Source organism: Physeter macrocephalus, chromosome 4 (genome assembly GCF_002837175.3).
Source record: "Physeter macrocephalus isolate SW-GA chromosome 4, ASM283717v5, whole genome shotgun sequence".
Classification (NCBI taxonomy): domain Eukaryota; kingdom Metazoa; phylum Chordata; class Mammalia; order Artiodactyla; family Physeteridae; genus Physeter; species Physeter macrocephalus.
The window spans coordinates 101228165-101248207 of NC_041217.1; the positions used below are offsets into that span (position 1 = coordinate 101228165).

Below are 20043 nucleotides of genomic sequence, written 5' to 3' on the forward strand. Positions count from 1 at the left end.
TGTGGGACTTTTATGCCTGTGGACTTGAGAAGCTACAAACGACCCTCTTCACCCATGATGAGAAGGAGGACCCACCCTTCCCCTAAGAGTCCTCACCACCTTTCCCATCCCTACCCAGGAAAATAAACTGAATTACAGAAAAAACAAAAAAGAAAGCATCTTTCAGGTTTTCACAAGTGGTCCCCCAAACCATAGATATAATCCACACAGTGATTACAGTCCTGAGTACAGGACTTTAAAGTTTGCCAGAGCAAGAGAGACAATGATCTTTCTCAAAAAGATATACTAATATTCTTTTATACCTGAAAAAAATACTAATTTTTAGAGGGGGGATAAAAGTAAATAAAATTCTCTAATTAAAAAAATTTTTAAATATAGTCAATTTGTCATTTAAAAATATTAGCACCAGACCTCTGGGGTAGGATGGCAGACTGAATACATGTACCTAATTTTGTTCTCTCCCCAAATCCCACTTACAGACAGGAAAGGTTGTTTTTTTTTTTTTTTTAAAGGATGTAAGTCCATAACAATAGAGAAAACAGCAACAAAGTTTTGGAAGCTAAAAAGTAGATGGTGCAGTGGAACTAGGATCAGACCTGAGAAAACGGAATCTCAAGTCTGCAGGGGGAAAGCAAGAACCAACCTGATTGACCCCACACAATTCTCAAAGGTCTCAGTATGGGCAGTACCAGGTGTCTGGACATGGGAGTGAGAGTTGGTGGGTTGAAACAAGGAAGACCAAGGTGGGAACTCTGAGAAGTCACTCATGCTACCAGGCACATGCAGAATCTACTAAACTGCAGAAGTCTGGAGGTTTATTCTCTGGAAAGGTTAAGCCAAGGGCTTTGACAGGGGGTGCCAGGCCCAGCTGAGGGAAATCGAGTCTATATTTACAGAATACTGGAAGCAGAGACCCCCCAGTCCCCCCAACTCAGCTCCCACAACAAAGGCAGCCAGAAACATCCTTCAGCCAGATTGGAAGGCTCCTCTCTAGAGAAAGTAAAACAATTCCAGAAGCACATAAATGTATGAACCTAGGAGAGGGTCCCCAACAACTAGCCTATCCAAACTATCTCATGTAGCTCAAAATTGACAGGACTCGGGAGGGGGAAGGGTAAGCTGTGATGAAGTGAGAGAGTGGCAGGGACATATATGCACTACCAAATGTAAATTAGATAGCTAGTGGGAAGCTGCCGCATAGCACAGGGAGATCACCTCTGTGCTTTGTGACCATGGGGATAGGGAGGGAGGGAGGGAGGGAGACGCAAGAGGGAAGAGATATGGGAACATATGTATATGTATAACTGATTCACTTTGTTGTAAAGGAGAAACTAACACACTATTGTAAAACAGTTATACTCCAATAAAGATGTTAAAAAATAATAATAAAAAATAAAAAAATAAAAATGTGAAGATGGCTTAAAGGACTTACAGGATAATATCAAACAGACTAACACTTACATTATAGGCCTCCCAGAAGGAGAAGAGAGAAAGGGACAGAAATCTTATTTGAAGAAATAATGGCTGAAAACTTCCCTAACTTGGGGAAGGAAATAGTCATTCAGATCCAGGAAGCCCAGAGAGTTCCAAAAAAGATGAACCCAAAGAGACCCACACCAAGACACTTTATAATTAAAATGTCAAAGGCTAAAGACAAGGAGAGAATATTAAAAGGAGCAAGAGAAAGACAACTTGTCATGTACAAGGGGGCCCCTGTAAGACCATCAGCAGATTTTTCAGCACGAACTTTGCAGGCTAGAAGGGAGTAGCACAATATATTCAAAGTGCTATAAGAAAAGAAAAGAAAACAAAACAAAACAAAAAAACTTCCAGCCAAAAGTCCTCTCTGGCAAAGTTACTATTCAGACTTGAAGGAGAGAGAAAGCGTTTTCCACAAGCAAAAGCTAAAGGAGTTCATCATCACTAAACTGGCCTTATAAGAAATGTTAAAGGGACTCCTTTAAGCTGAAAAGGAAGGGTGCTAATTAGTAACATGTGAAAGAATAAATATCACTGGAAAAGTAAATATATAGTAAAGGTAGTAGATTAACTACTTATAAAACTAGTAGGAGGGCTTCCCGTGTGGCGCAGTGGTTGAGAATCCACCTGCCGATGCAGGGGACACGGGTTCGTGCCCCGGTCCGGGAGGATCCCACATGCCGCGGAGCGGCTGGGCCCGTGGGCCATGGCTGCTGAGCCTGCACGTCTGGAGCCTGTGCCCCATGACGGGAGAGGCCACAACAGTGAGAGGCCCGCATACCACAAAAAAAAAAAAACAACAAAAAAAACCTAGTAGGAAGGTTAAAAGACAAAAGTAGTAAAAATAACTGATTACAATAATTTGTTAAAGGATACACAGAGGAAAAGATATAAAATGTGACATCAAAAACATAAAATGTGGAGGGGAGGGTAAAAATGTTGAGCTTTAGAATGGGATCAACTTAAGTTGTTATCAACTTAAAACAAATTGTTACAGTATAAGTTTTTATAGGTAAGCCTCATGGTAACTACAAAAATCTATAATGAGTACATAAAAGAGAAAGAGAAATGAATCTAACTAAGCATACCACTAAAGAAAGTTCTCAAACCCCAAAGAGAATAAAGGAAGAAGAAAGGAACAGAGAGGAACTACAAAAACAGCGAAAACAGTTAACAAAATGGCAATAAGCACATTCCTATCGATAATTACTTTAAATGTAAATGACTAAATTCTTCAATCAAAAGACACAGAGTAATTGAATGGATAAAGAAAAACAACAAGACCCATTTATGTGCTGCCTACAACAGACACAATTTAGATATAAAGACAAACAAAGACTGAAAATGAAGGGATGGGGAAAAAATATTCCTTGGAAATGGAAACCCAAAGTAGCTAATCTTATATCAGACAAATAGACTTCAAAACAAAGACTGTAATAGGAGATGAAGGAAGGCATTACATCATGATAAAGGGGTCAATCCAACAAGAGGATATAATATTTGTAAATATTTATACACCCAACATAGAAGCACTAAATATGTAAAGCAAATATTAACAGACCTAAAAGGAGAAATAGACAGAAATATAATAGTAGTGGATTTTAATATCCCACTTACATCAATGTATAGACCATCCAGATGGAAAATCAATAAGGAAACATTGGCCTTAAACAACATGTTAGACCAGATGGACTTAACAGATACTTACAGAACATTCCATCCAAAAGCAACAGAATAAACATTTTTCTGAAGAGTACATGGAACATTTTCTGACATAGGTCATATGTTAGGCCACAAAACAAGTCTTAAGTTTAAGAGGGTTTAAATCATATTAAGCAACTTTTCTGATCACTATGGTATGAAACTAGAAATTAATTATACAAAGAAAACTGGAAAATTAACAAACATATGAAGATTAAACAACATGCTAAAATAACCAATGGGTCAAAGAAGAAATCAGATTAATAAAAAAATATCTTGTGACAAATAAAAAATGCAAATGTTACATACCAAAATTTATGGAATGCAGCAAAAGTGGTTCTAAGAGGGAAGTTCATAGCAATAAATGCCTACCTCAAGAAACAAGAAAAGTCTCAAATAGACAACCTAACTTTACACCTCAAGAAGCTAGAAGAAGAAGAAAAATAGAAGCCCAAAGTAGAAGGAAGGAAACAACAAAGGTTAGAGCAGAAATAAATGAAATGACTAAAAAGACAATAGGAAAGATCAATGAAACTAAGAGCTGGTTCTTTGAAAGGATAAAATTGACAAAACTTTAGTTAGACTCACCAAGAAAAAAAAAGAAAGAAGACTCTTCCAGACACAATTTGCGAGGCCAACATTACCCTGACAGCAAAATCAAACACCACAAAAAAAGAAAACTACAGGCCAGGATCCCTGATGAACAAAGGTGAAAAATCCTCAACAAACATTATAAAATCAGATTCAATAATACATTAAAAGGATCATAATGCATGATCAAGTGGCATTTAATCCAGGGATGCAAGAATGGTTCAATGTCCACATATCAATCAATGTGATAGACCACATTAACAAAACGAAACATAAAAATCATATGATCGTCTCAATAGATGCAGAAAAAGCACTTGACAAAATTCAGCATCCATTTATGATAAAATCTGTCAGCAAAGTGGGTACATAGAGAACATATCTCAACATAATAAAGGCCATGTATGACAGCCCTACAGCTAACATCATACTCAACAGTGAAAAGCTGAAAGCTTTTCCTTTAAGATCAAGAACAAGACAAGGATGCCCACTCACCACTTCTATTCAGCATAGTATTGGAAGTCCTAGCCACAACAATCAGACAAAAAAAGAAATAAAAGGCATCCAAATTGGGAAAGAAGTACAACTGTAACATTTGTAGATGACATTATTTTATATATAGAAAACCCTAAAGACTCCATCAAAAAAACTATTAGAACTAATTTAAAAATTCAGTAAAATTGCAGAATACAAATTCCATGCACAAAAATCTCTTGCATTTCTTCACACTAATAATGAACTATTATGAATAACAAAGGGCACTCCTATTACTCAGGAAACTCCAATGGTTTTAGGAGCTCTGTGCCAGGAAATGAGGACAAAGACCAAGTATTATTTTGTATTCTACCACACACCTCAACATATCTTGTTTCAGGGAGGAGGGGGCCGAGGGACACAATTCAACCCATAATGATGAATTTGAAAAATACACTTGACCTTTCTCAGCCTCCATTTTTTTCTATCTCACTGGGCCATTAGAGAGACATATAATAAGTGCATATTAGATTGAAAATAAAATTTGTGCATTTTCAAGAGCTTTATTTTAGCCAACGTAAAGCTTTAATACGTTCAACCACTATGTACTAAGCAGCACCAATGTGTTAGGCTCAGCAGCACAGGTTCTGAGAAAAAAGGGATGGGAAAGACTGACACAAGCCTGCCCTCGAGGAGCTTACAGTCTAGCATTGGCCATGAAACACAGGATAACTATTAAATAAGCAAAGATAGTGTTCTCACAAACTCAGCATTTATAGGCAGCAAAGCCTGCTAAAAGAACTGGACTAGAAATTTGGGAGTTTTTTCCTTGAAACCCAGGCGGATCCAGTAGGATGGGGTGGTTAAGATCAGTGGTATTAGAACCAGACTACCTATGTTGGAATTCTTGTACCTGTATTAAATTAGCTGTGACCTTGGGAAAATGCTTCAAACTCAGTGTGCCTTAATTTTCTTATTGACAAGAATAGTAATACTACCTATCCCCTTGTGTTGTTTTGAAGATTAAATTATTTAGCACATAGAAAGCACTTACAGTTATGTCTGACACAGAAAGAGCATTCAACAAATGTTAGTGATTATCATCATTATTATTATTATCTGGTAACTGTTGAAAAGGGGTATGCTTGGGACTTCCCTGGTGGCGCAGTGGTTAAGAATCCGCCTGCCAAAGCAAGGGACACGGGTTTGATCCCTGGTCCGGGAATATCCCTCATGCCGCGGAGCAGCTAAGCCCATGCGCCACAACTACTGAGCCTGCGCTCTAGAGCCCATGCTCTGCAGCAAGAGAAGCCACTGCAATGAGAAGCTCGCGCACCACAACAAAGAGTAGCCCCTGCTCGCGGCAACTAGAGAAAGCCCACACACGGCAACAAAGACCCAACGCAGCCAAAAATAAATAAATTTATATTTTAAAAAATAACAATAAAATAGATTATGTGAAAAAAGAGAAGGGGTATGCTTAGATTCTTTTTTCTTAGAAAACTAATGTCAGCCAAGATCATCAGTCTTAGTGTTGCCAGTTTCACCCCCAAAACATGACCTTTTGAATTAAAACACATTAGAAGAAGTAGTCTTGGAGGAAGCATGTGGATAGCCATGTAATGCTTATGAACTATAAATATCTACAGTTACAATCTGAGGTTCAGGTGGATAAATTCTAGATCTTACACAACTGTGGTAAGGTGGAACTACTTAGGCTTTTTCTCTTTATTTGCCTATCTATTTTTAGGGGACTATGGAACCCCACTTCCTTGGTACTTCCTTCTACAAGAGTCTTATTGGCTAGGTGGTGAAGGTAAGTTATTTTAAATTTTTTAATTAAAAAAAGAAAAATGAATGTTTGAAATTAGCTCCTTTGGCTCTGCATGGGATGTGTGTGCATTGTGGAGGTGGCTCTTACATGAAGTGTGAGATTCCTGATTAGTTAGCTGTCTGCTGGGGGTTCTGCTCCTTAGTGTAGCATCACAGCCTCTGGGAGCCCATATTTTGTGAGTCACTGGGCCAGGGTGATGGCTGAGCATTGATAAACCCTTGAGTCCTGGTCGTGCCCAGTAGATTAAAGCACACTCTTAAAAGAAGGCCAAACCACTTCATGGTGCAAATAAGTTTTGCAACTTCTCAGTTTAAAGCAAACAGATCCAGAGAATCATAGAGGAATCTTTACATTCGTCTTCTGCTGCCTCCCCTCATCTGCTTTTTTATTCCTCTCTACTTTTTCAAATATAAATGAATTTATTTTCCCAAAGTAAGGGCCCATCTGGAGGCCTGGGCAGAGCTGTGATCTTCAAGGCAAATACTCCCAGATTCTCTTAGTATTGGTCTTTCCTCTGGTTGGGAAGGAGGGTTAAAAGGACATTTGCCCAGAATGCATCCTAGATAAAATTTACCTTTCCTCCTGAATAGGATAGGAGGCCAAAGGAGAGTTCTAGAATTGCGGGGAAACCACAGACTCTTGTGAGGTATGAGGAGGCAGAGAAATTCCAGAGCTGAGAGCTGGGGACGTCCCCTGGAGCTAGGAGTTTCTGGAAGCAAAGGAAATGCTTTCCAATCTGTTTGTTCCTCACCTACCTGCTCTTTACTTTGTACTATTGGGCCTGGGCCAGGATTTATCCTTTAAGCACTAAGATAGAGTTTTGTTTTCTCTAGGCGATTAGCCTAGGACCTTTAAAAGTTTTGGGGTGGGGGGGTTGCCTTTTTTTTAATGATTCAAACAAACAGCACTTCAACAGCTCAGTTTGTTTGTTTTTTCCATTATGTTGGCTTGTCTGTCTTTCTTGTCTATCTATAAACTTTTAAATTTCCACTGTAATAAAGTTATAACCCATCATAAATGGGAATTTTCAACACAGAAGTCTGTTCCTGGAATGTTTCTAATTTCAATGAATATCAGGACTTGTGGGCATTTTTCCCCCTCTATAATCTCGGCAGATAAGCTGCCTCTAAAAAAAAAAAAAAAAAAAAACAGAAATCTTAAGACAAATGTGCTCCTTCAAAAATGAGTCATATTTTTGCCAACAGAAGCCAAATATTTTTCACCTGTCTCACAGGCTAGACTGAAATAGATTCCTAAATTTCTCTAATATTAGAAAAGAGGTGAGTTTTTCCACCAAAACCCCTCCTTTCACAGATGAGGACATGGAGCCCAAGAGATATCCAGTGTCTTACCCAGTTCCCATTGTTCACTTGGGACAAAATCTGGAACTGGGACATACATTTCCTGGCAAGGAACTCACTCCAGTGACTAGAAGATTATCTCCCCCTGCTATTTTACTATTACACATTAGTTCAGTATTATAGCTAGTAAAGAGATCAAAGGAACTGTGGGCAATAGATTTAAAAGTCCTTCAGAAAACAGAAGTACTGGAGGGGGCGGGTCCCTGACCACCAGGCCCATTACTTGCCACTCCACCACACAGCCTGCAAATCTACAGGCAGCAGTGTGGACAGAGAGGCCCTGGTTGGCTGCAGCATTGAAAAATTCACCCTGCTGATGTATGTGCACTTGAGGCCAGAGCCTTTAGATGCTTGGCGACAATGGTTTCCTCCTGCCCCTGCTTTCTTCTCTGGCTGGCTTGCTTTTCTGCTTCTCTTCCGCTTTCAGGATGTCCTGATATCCTTTTAAACCAAATGCCAAGTTTACAAAAAGTGCCTCTTTGTGGGTGTGGGAGGAGGTAGGTGTATGTGTGAGTGTGAGAATGTGTGTGTGTTTACACCACAATTCACAATTTGTGCAAGCCTGTACGTCAACCAGACTCAACTCTGGTATTAATCTCCAAATACTTGAATGCCCATAAAAGTAGATTTCTCAGGTAAACGATGTCTCAGTCTGGCTGCCCATCGTATCAGCTTGAATGGACTTTTACTCAAGGTTCACCATGACTTTGACATGTTTTGGATTGGAGTGAAAAATACTGTTAACGAGCTAAAGAAAATTAACCCATTTCAAAGTTAATTTTTTTTTTTTTAATCACAATGTTTGACATTGTGGGCTCCTCCTGGCATTTTAAGAGGATGTGTGAAACTCCTGTTACAAAACTCCCTCTGGGCTCAGCAAAGGTTGCCAAATCAGCCAGCTGGGAGGCCCTTCCAGCCACTGCCGGAACTTCACAGCCCCACAGGTCAGAGGTTGGCAAAGCCTTGATCGGGGCTTGTCCTGGGAATGCCAACTTGGCCTTCTGAGGGAACTGTGTTTTCCAGCTATGGTAGGAAACTCTGCTCCGCCTTCTTTTCCCCTCCTTTCCTGCCTTTCCTGATTCTCATGTCTCACCAGGAGAGTAACAGTGGCTTCTGGTTGGTGCAGGGTGTTCAACCAGAGAAGAAAGGGCCTTGGAAAAGACGGAACCCATAACAGAGGAAATGGAGGACCCAGAATACCCAGCAGGAATAAATGGTAAAAACCTCAATAAAGAATGCAAACAGAGGCAAGGAAAAGGCTCAGAACACTGCACAGGGCCGGAGTAAAACACCTCATGCCTGGGGTGAAATGGAACCCAGGAAACTGACTGTCTCTGTTGACAAGGGTTAAACCTAATACCTTCTCAAGGGTCCAGCTGCACATGTGCGGAATGAATGGTCCAGCCAGACATTAACGCATATTTCCTGGAGAAAGCAAATCCAAAGTATGTGGTGTGTTTGTGCCCTTGTTAGGCAAACCCCAAGTGAATTGCACAAATGTGCTGACTTCCGAGGATTTAGCAAGAACAATAACTTGGGTCACTGGGTCTTAAAGCGGATATGAGCTATAAGGAAAGACAAAAATAAATGCTCCTGTGCACAGGGGGAAAGAGTCTAAAGGAGCTGACTACATTTCATTCGTGGTTTACAAATCTAGAAGTCCATTCATTCAAGCCATCAAAAGCCTTTCCTGACCATGGAAGTTACCTAATAATTCCTCAACCCATGGACTAAGTTTGCAAGTGTTCCCCTGGCCTTTGCCTCCTTTACCTTCCCTCTTGAACCTGTTCTGTACTTCCCCCCCACACACCATGTTCTCTATTCCTTAAGCATATGAATTTCTCTGTGGATACTAAATGCTCTTGCTATCCTCACCCTGGGTTTAGAGAGGCAGCATGGCCTCTGGACTTCACCCGATGTTGCATGAGAGGGTCCAGCCTCCATGCCTCTGGTCCATCCCGGGTGCCATTTCACAAAGCTGAGGTCAGAGACCTGTGGCTCCTGTGGTTTCCAGTCAGCAGAACTTGTGGGAAGACCCTCCTCCCAGAGTGTAATTCCAAGACCAAAATCAGGGGGCTGGGGGCTGGTCCCACCTCAGTTTTAGGCGAGACCAGGAGGCACAGAGAGAAGAAGCAACGGGATTTGGTGTTTTTGCAGGGGAGCAAGTGCTCAGAGCTGCAATATTAGGATGACAAATTAAGTGACGCTGTATAGAGTGAACTAAAGCAGGGAGAGACTGGAGGACAGGCAGAAGCGAACACCAAGTGGACCTCACACCGTAGGGGGGTGTGGAAGTCGAAAAGTGGAGGGACAGAGTTTGAGGGACAATAGTGAAGGAGAGTGGACTGTCCCCCCCTAATTGGAGAAACTCTGGAGTTCTGAGGAGCAAGAAGTCAGTTTCAGTCAGAGTTGGCTCAAAGATGTGAGCCAAGGTGACTAGGAGAATGGCAGCTCCAAGAATGAACATAGGACAGTCTGAAGGAAAATGTTTTTTGGGGAAGAAAATGAGGAGCCTGAGCTGTTACAAGAAATCCATGAGGAAATGCCCAGCAGACTCAGAAATGAGGACCTGGGATTGAAGGCTGAGCTTAGGGCTAACTCTCCATACAGACAGTGAGTGCAGTCTGGGTTTGGATCTGAGCTCTGCCACTCATAAGCCATGTGACCTTGATTGGACTCTTGATGTCTCTGTGTCTTAGGTTTCCTCAGTAATAGAAATGGGCACAGTAATATCTATTCCCCTAGGGCTGTAGTAAGGGTGAAATGAGGAAATCCATATAAAGCACTTGAAATAATGCCTGGCACAGAGTAACCTTTCGATAAATGTTGGCCACTATTATTACCATTATTATTCTGTAGTCATCCTTACAAAGGTCATAGCTAAAGCCATGGGGGCAAAAGACAATAGTCTGAAGAAAGAACCTTGGGAAATGTGTACACTAAGGCATTGTTACATCATGTTCATTTTTTCCAACAAGACTGCTTCTTTGAACGTGAGCTCCCAGGCTTGGTTCCCGGGGTGTGTGTGAAGAATCTGGTAAAGATTTTTGAGCCCCATGACAGGCCAGCCGTGGACCGTCTTAACATTACCTTCTATGAAAACCAGATCACCGCGTTCCTCGGTCACAATGGAGCAGGGAAAACCACAACCTTGTGAGTCTCCAGTCATTTTCTGGCTCTCTTCTTCCCCTTTCAGCTTCAGTCTATTCTTTCCCATTGAATTTTAGTGACAAAAATGTGCCAATATTTGTGTCCCAGGAAGGTGTTAAGCACAATGCAGTTTTCAAAGCTTATTCACATATATTGTTTTATTTGATCTTCACATGAAATTGGAGACAGAGGCGTAGTAAGTTTATTGCCCCCTTTGTGCCAAGGAAGTGAACATCCAGAGAGCTGAAGTGACTTTCCCAAGGTCACCAAGTTGTAATGGTTCCCTGGAGGCAAGAGCCAGGTCCTCCCACAATTGTCTCTTGTCTTTGATGCTGCGAGCTGGCCTCCCTACCCCCAGCCTCCCCAGCATTACCGTCATGATGGTGGTGATAAAGTCATGGCCACCACCATCACATGCCCTCTGTCTGCAGAGCGCTACTTACTTTCAGAGAGCATCCCTTTTCCTACCTATGAGGGTTGGTGGTAGTTCTGGAGAAAGTTAAAAGGGGCTGTGGGGTAACTGCCTGGCAACTGAAAACTAAGTTCAGGGAAGATGAAGGCTCTGCATGGACGCCTCAGGTCAGGAAGCTCCCCTCACTTTTCTAAGGACCCTGAGCGTCACCTGCTGCGAAGGAGAACAGGGCCAGCTAAGGTTTCCCCAGGAACAGCAGGGCAGGGAACCCATATGAGCGCAGTCGTCAAGTCCTTTGGCTTCTTAGAGAGCCCCAGGAAGGAACAGCTGTGTACACCCTGCATTGGAATGTCCTCTGAGGGCGGTTCAGTGTGAATGGAATGTGGGGCTGGTGCCATTATACTTGGTTCTGTTTCCCTCTAGTGGTCGATCAACAGGCCAGTTCAGAGAGCCTGAGATTGTATCTGGCTCAGGGACAGAGCTGGGAGGGTTAGCTGATTTCTCTCCTTGTTAACTAATATGGTCAGAGAGCCCTAAGCCCTGTTCAGGACCCCAAAGGCAAACACATTACTTCATGAATGTGAAATGCAATGTCCCCTGGTGGCTGGAACACAACGTTTAATAAAAGTAATATAATATTTTTGAGTCTTCCTTTATTCTGGCACTGTTCTAAGTGCTTTACAGGTATTAACTATATTTAATCCTCCCAAAAAAACCCCGTGAGGTGAGAGTCGTCATTTCCCATTTTACAAAATAAATCAACATTGCTATTGGGCTTTTTATTATTTTGGATCCAAAATTATTTTGGTGATAATTCCCAGGCCTGGGTTCAATCAGTTAATCAACAAATACATGTTGAACGCTTGGGCTTCTCAATAAGACCTTGCCTTTCGTAATGGTGACATCAGGCAAAACTTGGACCTATGGGCTGGATACCTTTAACTGAGCCCCCTACAGGGCCGGGAGCTGTGATGGCTGAGTTGGGGAGGGATCTCCAGCTGCAAGTGAGCATTCTACAGCTGGGAATCAGTGTACACTCATCATTGCTTGCCTGAAAGAACTAGGAAATAAGTGAAGCAGAGAAGGAAGGCGGATGTGCTCATCCTCCTAGGGGCCTGGACGTACACACTGGTGCTAAGCCCCATACAGGAAACTGTTGGTTCCTGCAGCTGATGATGGTTGGGGTTTAATTGAGGAGCGGAATCACCGACCCTGGGGTGGAGGCTGCTGTCCCAAGGCCTTCCTAAAGGCCAGCCTTTCAACCACTGACTCCTGCGTTTGGCAGGTCCATCCTGACGGGTCTGTTGCCACCGACATCCGGGACTGTGCTCATTAGGGGAAAGGACATTGAAACCAGCCTGGATGCTATCCGGCAGAGCCTTGGCATGTGTCCACAGCACAACATCCTGTTCCACCAGTAAGTAGAACAGGAACTGAGACCCTCCCCATGCCCTAACCTCACCTTGCCCTCCAACAACATGTTCTCTAGAGCGCAGCTGAGGGATGCCAGCTCTGGGGGCAGAAGGCTGTACTCTTCCTTGGCTTCCCCCACATTCGGGGTCCTTTGTCCTGCTTGCAATGATACATGCATGTGACTGTGCCTCTGGCACTCAGAGCTGAGGTCTTCCTGCTCAGAAGAGTGGTGCTGCCTTCTCTCTGTCAGGGTGGCTGGTCCCGGGGCCCCTTGCTCAGTACTTGCCCAGAAGTCTGGTCCCTGAAAGGGACCAGAGAGGATACCATTGCTCCTTTTTTCCTCTTCAGCCAGGCATTAAAAACTGACTTTTGAGGAAGCTTTTCAGTTGCTTTTTTCCCAAACTTTTATTTCTTATCTAAAAAGTTATATACAGTCATTGAAGCAAAGAAAGGGGGAAGACAGGAAGGAAGGAAATATAGATTAAAACAAAAAATAAAAGTCACCTGTAATTTCACCAGCCGTAGAAAACCACTGTTAACACCTTGATATATAATTTTCCTCTTATACATGTATAGATATACATATATACTTTAAAATTATAATGAATAAAACTCTGCATACCATTTTGTAACCTGTTTTTTTAAATGTGATTGCTTTTTTAAACCTAAGATATCATGAACATCTTTTCGTGCTACTACATATTCTTCTATGCAATAAGTTTTAATGTGTACATACTATTCCATTGTATAATGTGCTATTTAAGCTGTCTTAGATATTTTGGCAGGGTTGGTATTTTGTTTCATTTTTCTATTATAAACAACACCATGATGAACATCATGATTGCTAAATCTCTGTGCTCATCTTTAATTATTTCTATGAGGTAAATTACTAGAAGTGGAATTGCTGAGCACATTGCCTTTCTCATTGCCCCGTCCCCATAGCCTCACGGTGGCTGAACACATCCTATTCTACGCGCAGCTGAAAGGGAGATCCTGGGAGGAGGCCCAGCTGGAGATGGAAGCTATGCTGGAGGACACAGGCCTCCACCACAAGAGGAACGAAGAAGCTCAGGATCTCTCAGGTGCTTGGTGTTGGGAAAAGACAGGGCTTCAGATGGCATATCCATGGTTTCCCAGCGCACAGGGCCTTGTGCATATGCATGTGTGCATGTGTGTGTACGTGTGTATATTCTTAGGCTTATAACAGGAGACCTCCTAAGTGTTGGAACATTCTATAAAGTTATTCTGACCATCTAAGACCAACCCACCTCTGGATTATTTCCCACATGGAACACTATCTTGCAGCAGCCTGGGCTGTATTTGCTCTGATGTTTATGTGTTTGAACTCAAAGGTGAGAACAGTCTTCAAATGGTCTGATTCTAGGAGGCAGGGATTTTCTTTCCTGCATTATGAGGCCTGTACCACTAGAGTTTTGAACACTGTATGAATATCTAAGGAGGCAGCATCAAGCTGCTGCTGGATCTAAGCTACCTTCCTTATGAGGTCAGCCCTGGGCCCTTCTCTTCGAATTGTCCACAGCTCCCATGACCCTGCCACCTTGTACCTCTAGGTGGCATGCAGAGGAAGCTGTCCGTTGCCATTGCCTTCGTGGGAGATGCCAAGGTGGTGGTTCTGGATGAGCCCACCTCTGGGGTGGATCCCTACTCGAGGCGCTCAATCTGGGACCTGCTCCTGAAATATCGCTCAGGTAATGGCCACTGTGCATCGCCTGTGCTCTCACTGAGGCTTTATGGGTGCTCTCCACTCTCTCACACCTAGCATTTTGCAACTCAGTATAGTAAGGGCCACAACTATACTCAGATGGGGCTTTATCACTGGCTTGGGGGAGTCTAAGTTCTAGATGAAGCCTCCTGAGATATTTTACACAAGTACAAGCAGGGAGTTACTGATGAAGCAGCCTACTTCCCAAAATGCTCTAGAAAGTTCTCTCGACCTGCAGCCCTTCTGTCTGGAACAATGGGAGCAGCTCTAGTGAAATTCCCCCTTGGAAACCAGGTGTGAGGGCAGTGAGCCTGTATTCAGTGCCACAGAGGACTGCTGCAGATGGAGCGGTCTCAAAGTGTGACATTTCCTCCTCTGTCATGGCATGTGCAACCAGAGGTACAGATCCAGAAGAGACAGCAAGCAGAGCTAGTGCCCGTAAAAGTGGTGGTGTGGTTCAATCCTGCGGTCGATTTGCCTTCCTGGAATCCTCATTACCATTTTCTTTCAATGACATCTCCAGCTAGTATTAAAGAGTGTGTGTGTGTGTTCTTTGCAAAGATTATAAATTCAGTGCTTAATGACCCAGAGAATATACATATAGAACTCAAAAGATGCTGACTGACAATAATAAACATGTCCCATATATGGTGATTTATTTGCATCAGGTCCTATGTCTAATGAAGAAATAATCTGTGAAACAGTGCTTTACAATATGCAGGATGCTAAAAACGTTAGCTGTTTTCATTTTTATTCTAATATTCTAGACTTTATTGCAGAAAACTTGTTTTTATTTATTAACTCCCAGTTTTTGCAACCCATGTAATGGGAAGTTTGCCATACATCCTCTCCCATCCACACCTGGCCCAGGCCTGCCTGGTGATTCCCCTGACCCCTGCCCTTGCAGGCAGAACCATCATCATGTCCACTCACCACATGGACGAGGCTGACATCCTCGGGGACCGCATCGCCATCATAGCCCAGGGACGGCTCTACTGCTCTGGCACCCCGCTCTTCCTAAAGAACTGCTTTGGCACAGGCTTCTACTTAACCTTGGTGCGCAAGATGAAGACCATCCAGAGCCAAGGAGGAGGCTGTGAGGTTTGTGTCTGTCCAGGGAAAGAGCCTGTCCTGGGTGGGAAGGAACGCACAGTGTGGTGCTGTCGTTCTGGACACTTCTACCTAAATCAGACTCCAGCCAGCAGAATTAACCTCTTTGTTTCTGGAACCATTTGTAGATTTTGATAAAAGGGCATTCTGAACTCTCCTACAGAGATGCTTTACCCCAAATAAAACAACTAGTTTTAAATGACCTCTGATTGTTATAGGCCAGAATCCTAAACTATACTTGTGGTTTGGTGCAACATAGAAGGGAGTGACTTATTCTGCAAGGTTACACTAATTAAAGGACAGTAGTTGTTTAAGTTCCCTTTTTCATTCCAACATTTATGTTCCCTAATTAAACCCAAATTTCATTGGTAAATGAAAGCTAAGAAAAAGATTCCCTGATAACTATAACCTGAAAATGGTGAAGTGAAAAAATACCAACCAGCAGAGACCAACTCAACATGTTAGGAGCCCCAGGTTCAAGTCTGGGCTGCAACGTGAACAAACTGTGTCATCCTAGGCAAATTCCTTAATTCCTCATTGTTGTGGGGTATTTTCCACATAGAAAATGAAACTGATAATTGCCTCTCTGCTTCTTGGGGATGTGGTGAAGATAAGTGAGGTAAAGTTTTATAAATGTGCTTTGGGCTCATTGAGAAAGGCATTGCTCGCATTCAAGTTGTTTTGTCATGCTTATTTTATTGTAGCCTTACTTATGCCTCTGGCCCCTGTAGTTTAAGTGTCTGGCTGCTTCTGGGTTTTCCAGTCCTAGATAGACTTCCACAGCCCAGCGTGCATCCCTGGGGAGGGAGAAGCAGAATGTCTTGCACAGGCCAACCTATAGCTTTCACATAAGTAATGACAAGCCAAAGGGATCCTTCAAGTTTCTCTCTGTGCCTGATTCACACACTCTGCAGAACAAAATCAACAGCCACAGCTTCAAAATGTTCAGATGAAGTAATAGATTAAAACAGTGAAGAAAAATGTGTTGACTACACTTGGCCTGAGAAACAAAGCATGGTGGTGACTTCAGTCAGCATCAGGGAGATGCTATAGAAATGACTGACGTCCATCTGTTGTAGGGGACCTGCAGCTGTGCGTCTAAGGGTTTCTCCATCAGGTGTCCATCCTGCGTCAATGAGATAACTCCAGAACAAGTCTTGGACGGTAAGGACTCAGGCAGACTGTACCTCAGTTCTTGTCTGGCGATCATCTCTGGGTATTGTTGGGTATGTCCGGCTGTCGTGCATTTCACTGGGAGCAAATAGAACACTCTGTGTGTTTCTCAAGCCCACAGTCATGCAATTACTCATCTTCTTCTTTGAGATTTTTCTCCTCCTCCGTTCCCAAAGGGATGTTAAAGTCATGGACCTACGGGCCCTCTCCCTTTAATGATGAATCCAGTCTTTGTTCACTCCTTGCCCTTGCCCATAGTAAGCCTCCATTCCTGGGGTCCTCCTGCCTGGCTCCAAGCCACATTCCTCAGTGTCTGGAGAGAAGGGGTTCTAAATGTGCCAGCTGGAGCCCTACAGTGGAGCCACGGCGATGCACAACCCTCATCGTGCACTTTTCCAGAGAGTCAGTTTGCACAGTGTAGATGCCAAATCTGAGGAATATTGCACATCCCTGTTACACTCCCAGCTTTCCTCTCAGTTTCCCAGTTTTCCAGTGGTTCTTGCTTGGATTAGAGTGTGTCAGACCTCATAAGGGGTGCCTCCACTCCAGGAAGATGCCAAAGAGAGGCTCTCACTGTAGAAGCACTCATCGTGCAGGACCTGACCTCCTGCCCTAGAGTGCTTGCCAACAGCTCTTTCCATTCTCCTTGAGTGCTTGCCTCTCATCCTTTCCCTGGGGCATCTTCACAATTGGAATACCACACTTCCCATATTCCTAAATAGGAGCAAAACTAAACCTGTGTACTGATCCAAGTTAATGAAGGGGGAAGATATCTGCTTATGAAAGAAAAGACAAAGTTTCCTACTTAAAACAAATATTTTTCTAACTAAAATCTGGTGAAACAAGAAAACGAGACAATATTTATGCACCACGCTTAAAAGCTGAGGGAAAATGCCCAGAGGTGCATCATATTTACTCTCCCACCCTCTCTTTGCACTGACAGAAACTGTGGTGAACATGAACACATCTTTTTAGAACATTTCTGTGTCTTTTTCCTAGTCTGCCTTGCCTTGGGCCCCTCCCTGATTTCTGAAAAATTTTTTTTAAAAGAATACATTTAATTACTGTGTGCGCCAAAGTTAAGGTGGAAACAGAGCCTGCTGGCTGGGGTGAATTTTTTAAATATTACTTTATTTCTAAATAAAAGTTTATTTTCTTTGAATAGAAGAGAGTTGCTGTGAAGGGTGGGAAGCACAGTAAGTAGTTGTACCCGAAATAAGAGAAGGAAGATCATTTCAATCCCCATTAGCTCCTTGGAAGGCTTTTCACACACACACACCCACATACCACACACTCTCGCAGACTTCCCTGCCAGACGCTGAAAGCCCTACTGCCCTGAAGGACTGCTGCTGGAAAGGCTGACACACAGGTCTAAGACACAATTCCTGGGAATCCAGCAGCTTCAGGTTCGATTTCCTTCCTAAGAGAACAATGAACGTGACCCCTAGAGAGCTGTTAGGGCAGAGCTGCTTCCTCCCGTGAGGAGCCCTCCGGCCCCTGCATGAAGTCATCTCGGAGCTGAAGACAATTGAGTTTAATTTGCATATTTGACTTAAAACAAGCCTTCCAGTCCAGCTAGGCAGAAGGATTTGGATAGAAAGCCATGAAATCCCTCCATTTCTAAAACAAAGAAGGAAAAGAACTCATTGGGTGATCCTGACTCTGAGAGGATGGCTTGCAGAAACACACAAGACCTGGGCTCTGAGTCCCCAGAGTCCCTTCCCCTTTGACCTGCCTCTCAAGACAGTGTGCTAGGGAACTGTCTCTTTAAATGCATGCTTTAAATTTTTTAATTAGATTTTTAATTTTAAAGTAACACATGCTCATGCATAAAATTCACTTCTGATGGTATGAGTGTATCAGGTGAATACTTGATACTGGACACTTCCCCACACCTCATGCTGTGCTTCCTGTACTCCATCCCATGGTCCATTTCCACAGCTTCTCAACCCCCTTCTGCATTTCCTGTGAGCTGGGGATTAAGGGTTTTGTTTGTTTGTTTGTTTGAGGAGGCAGATGCAATCCCAGGGGAAATGGTGCAGGCCTCCCAAAAGTTAGACCAGGCCTGGGTGTGTGATTTAGGAAGGGAAGTTCTCACCCAGCTTGGTCACCAAGGCCGAGTGTGCATCTTGGGCAAGTCCCCTATACCTTGGGCCAGACCAAAAAATGAAAGCAATTTTGACTCTCTCAGGCTTGTGGTGATTAAGAATGAACAACATTGATGACAAGAGCTTTCTTACTTGAGATGATGTTCATGATAACAATAGCAGCTAACACTCATCTGTGGGCCAGGCACATCATTCTCAGTGTTTTATGCGTATTAACGCATCCAAGCCTCACAAATAACAATAAAGTGGGTGCCATTATTTTCCCCTTTACGCAGGTGAAGAAACAAGGGTATGACCTGCCTAATGTTGCATAGCTTGTAAAGAACAGAACATTTGATTGAACAAAGGAGAAAACTGGCACAGGAGTGTTACATGAGCTCCCCAAGGTTGCACAGCTAGTTGGGGGGGGGGTGGCTTCCATCTCCATCTCCCTTTCAGTGCCCGTCACAGGGCCAACTAAGCTAAAAACAGACATGATGGAGCGCTATTTCTCCGCAAGAGTCACTACCAAGAAAGGAAATGCCCTTTTCTCAAATGAGAGGCAGAAGAAAGTAGGGGACCTGGGCAAGTTCACAGTCTTCCAGGTTCTGGAAAACAGAGTTGATGTCAGCCTTTCTTCTTGTCTTAGGGGATGTGAATGAGCTGATGGATATGGTTCGCCACCATGTTCCGGAGGCGAAGCTGGTGGAATGTGTTGGTCAAGAGCTCATCTTCCTTCTTCCAAATAAGAATTTCAAGCAGAGGGCATACGCCAGTCTTTTCAGAGAGCTGGAGGAGACCCTGGCTGACCTGGGGCTCAGCAGTTTTGGAATTTCTGACACTCCCCTGGAAGAGGTAAGGCAGAGATTCCGGGTGGTTGCTGTCAGGTACCAGAAGAGGTGGTTCTTTGCCAGAGTCTAACACAAAAGTCTAGAAGGGAAATTCTGTAAAGGCAAAAAGCCGTAATTCCTCACCCAAGCATAGCAACTATCTTCATTTTTGGCTTATTTCCTCCTGCCTTTGTCCACACACGCACATATTTTACATAGTTGTGGTCACCATATACATACACTTTTGTATTTATAGAAGACTATGTTCTTAGACAAAGAGTCATAATGTATTTTCTTCCTATGATGAAGCAATCCCAAACAAAATTGAGCTTGGGTTAGATTTTTCTGAGAGTGGGAATGCCTAAACCAAATTCTCTCTTTTTTCCTTCTTGACAGATTTTTCTGAAGGTCACGGAGGATTGTGAGTCAGGACCTCTGTTTGCTGGTATGGTGCCCGAGTGTGGAGTTTGTTCCCTTACCACACCCACAAGCTCTATCTTGAAAGCCTAAGGAAAAGCGCATAAAACAACAAAGCAGGCAAACACTCCTCCATCGCCTTCATCTGACCCCAAAATAAAAGGCATTTTGCACTCTCAATTCCTTTGATTGACAAAGGAAAGACAAATGGAATTAGATCTGGGTGGGAACACTCTAGATGAAATCAAGATTCTTAAGGAGGTCAGGCTGGGAGTTTCACCACCCCCAAGC

General features: G+C 43.1%; 1 protein-coding gene across 1 annotated transcript in view; it reads left to right on the plus strand.

Moving 5' to 3' along the window:
• ABCA4 (ATP binding cassette subfamily A member 4) overlaps nt 1-20043 on the plus strand; it is a 133588-nt gene that overhangs the window by 70464 nt on the left and 43081 nt on the right. The window contains exons 17-26 of the mRNA XM_007128006.2: nt 5993-6058; nt 8564-8653; nt 10416-10590; nt 12285-12416; nt 13355-13494; nt 13984-14121; nt 15043-15236; nt 16325-16409; nt 19155-19360; nt 19732-19780. Coding sequence (XP_007128068.1) covers nt 5993-6058; nt 8564-8653; nt 10416-10590; nt 12285-12416; nt 13355-13494; nt 13984-14121; nt 15043-15236; nt 16325-16409; nt 19155-19360; nt 19732-19780 — 1275 coding nt within the window. The remainder of the gene's footprint in view (nt 1-5992; nt 6059-8563; nt 8654-10415; nt 10591-12284; nt 12417-13354; nt 13495-13983; nt 14122-15042; nt 15237-16324; nt 16410-19154; nt 19361-19731; nt 19781-20043) is intronic.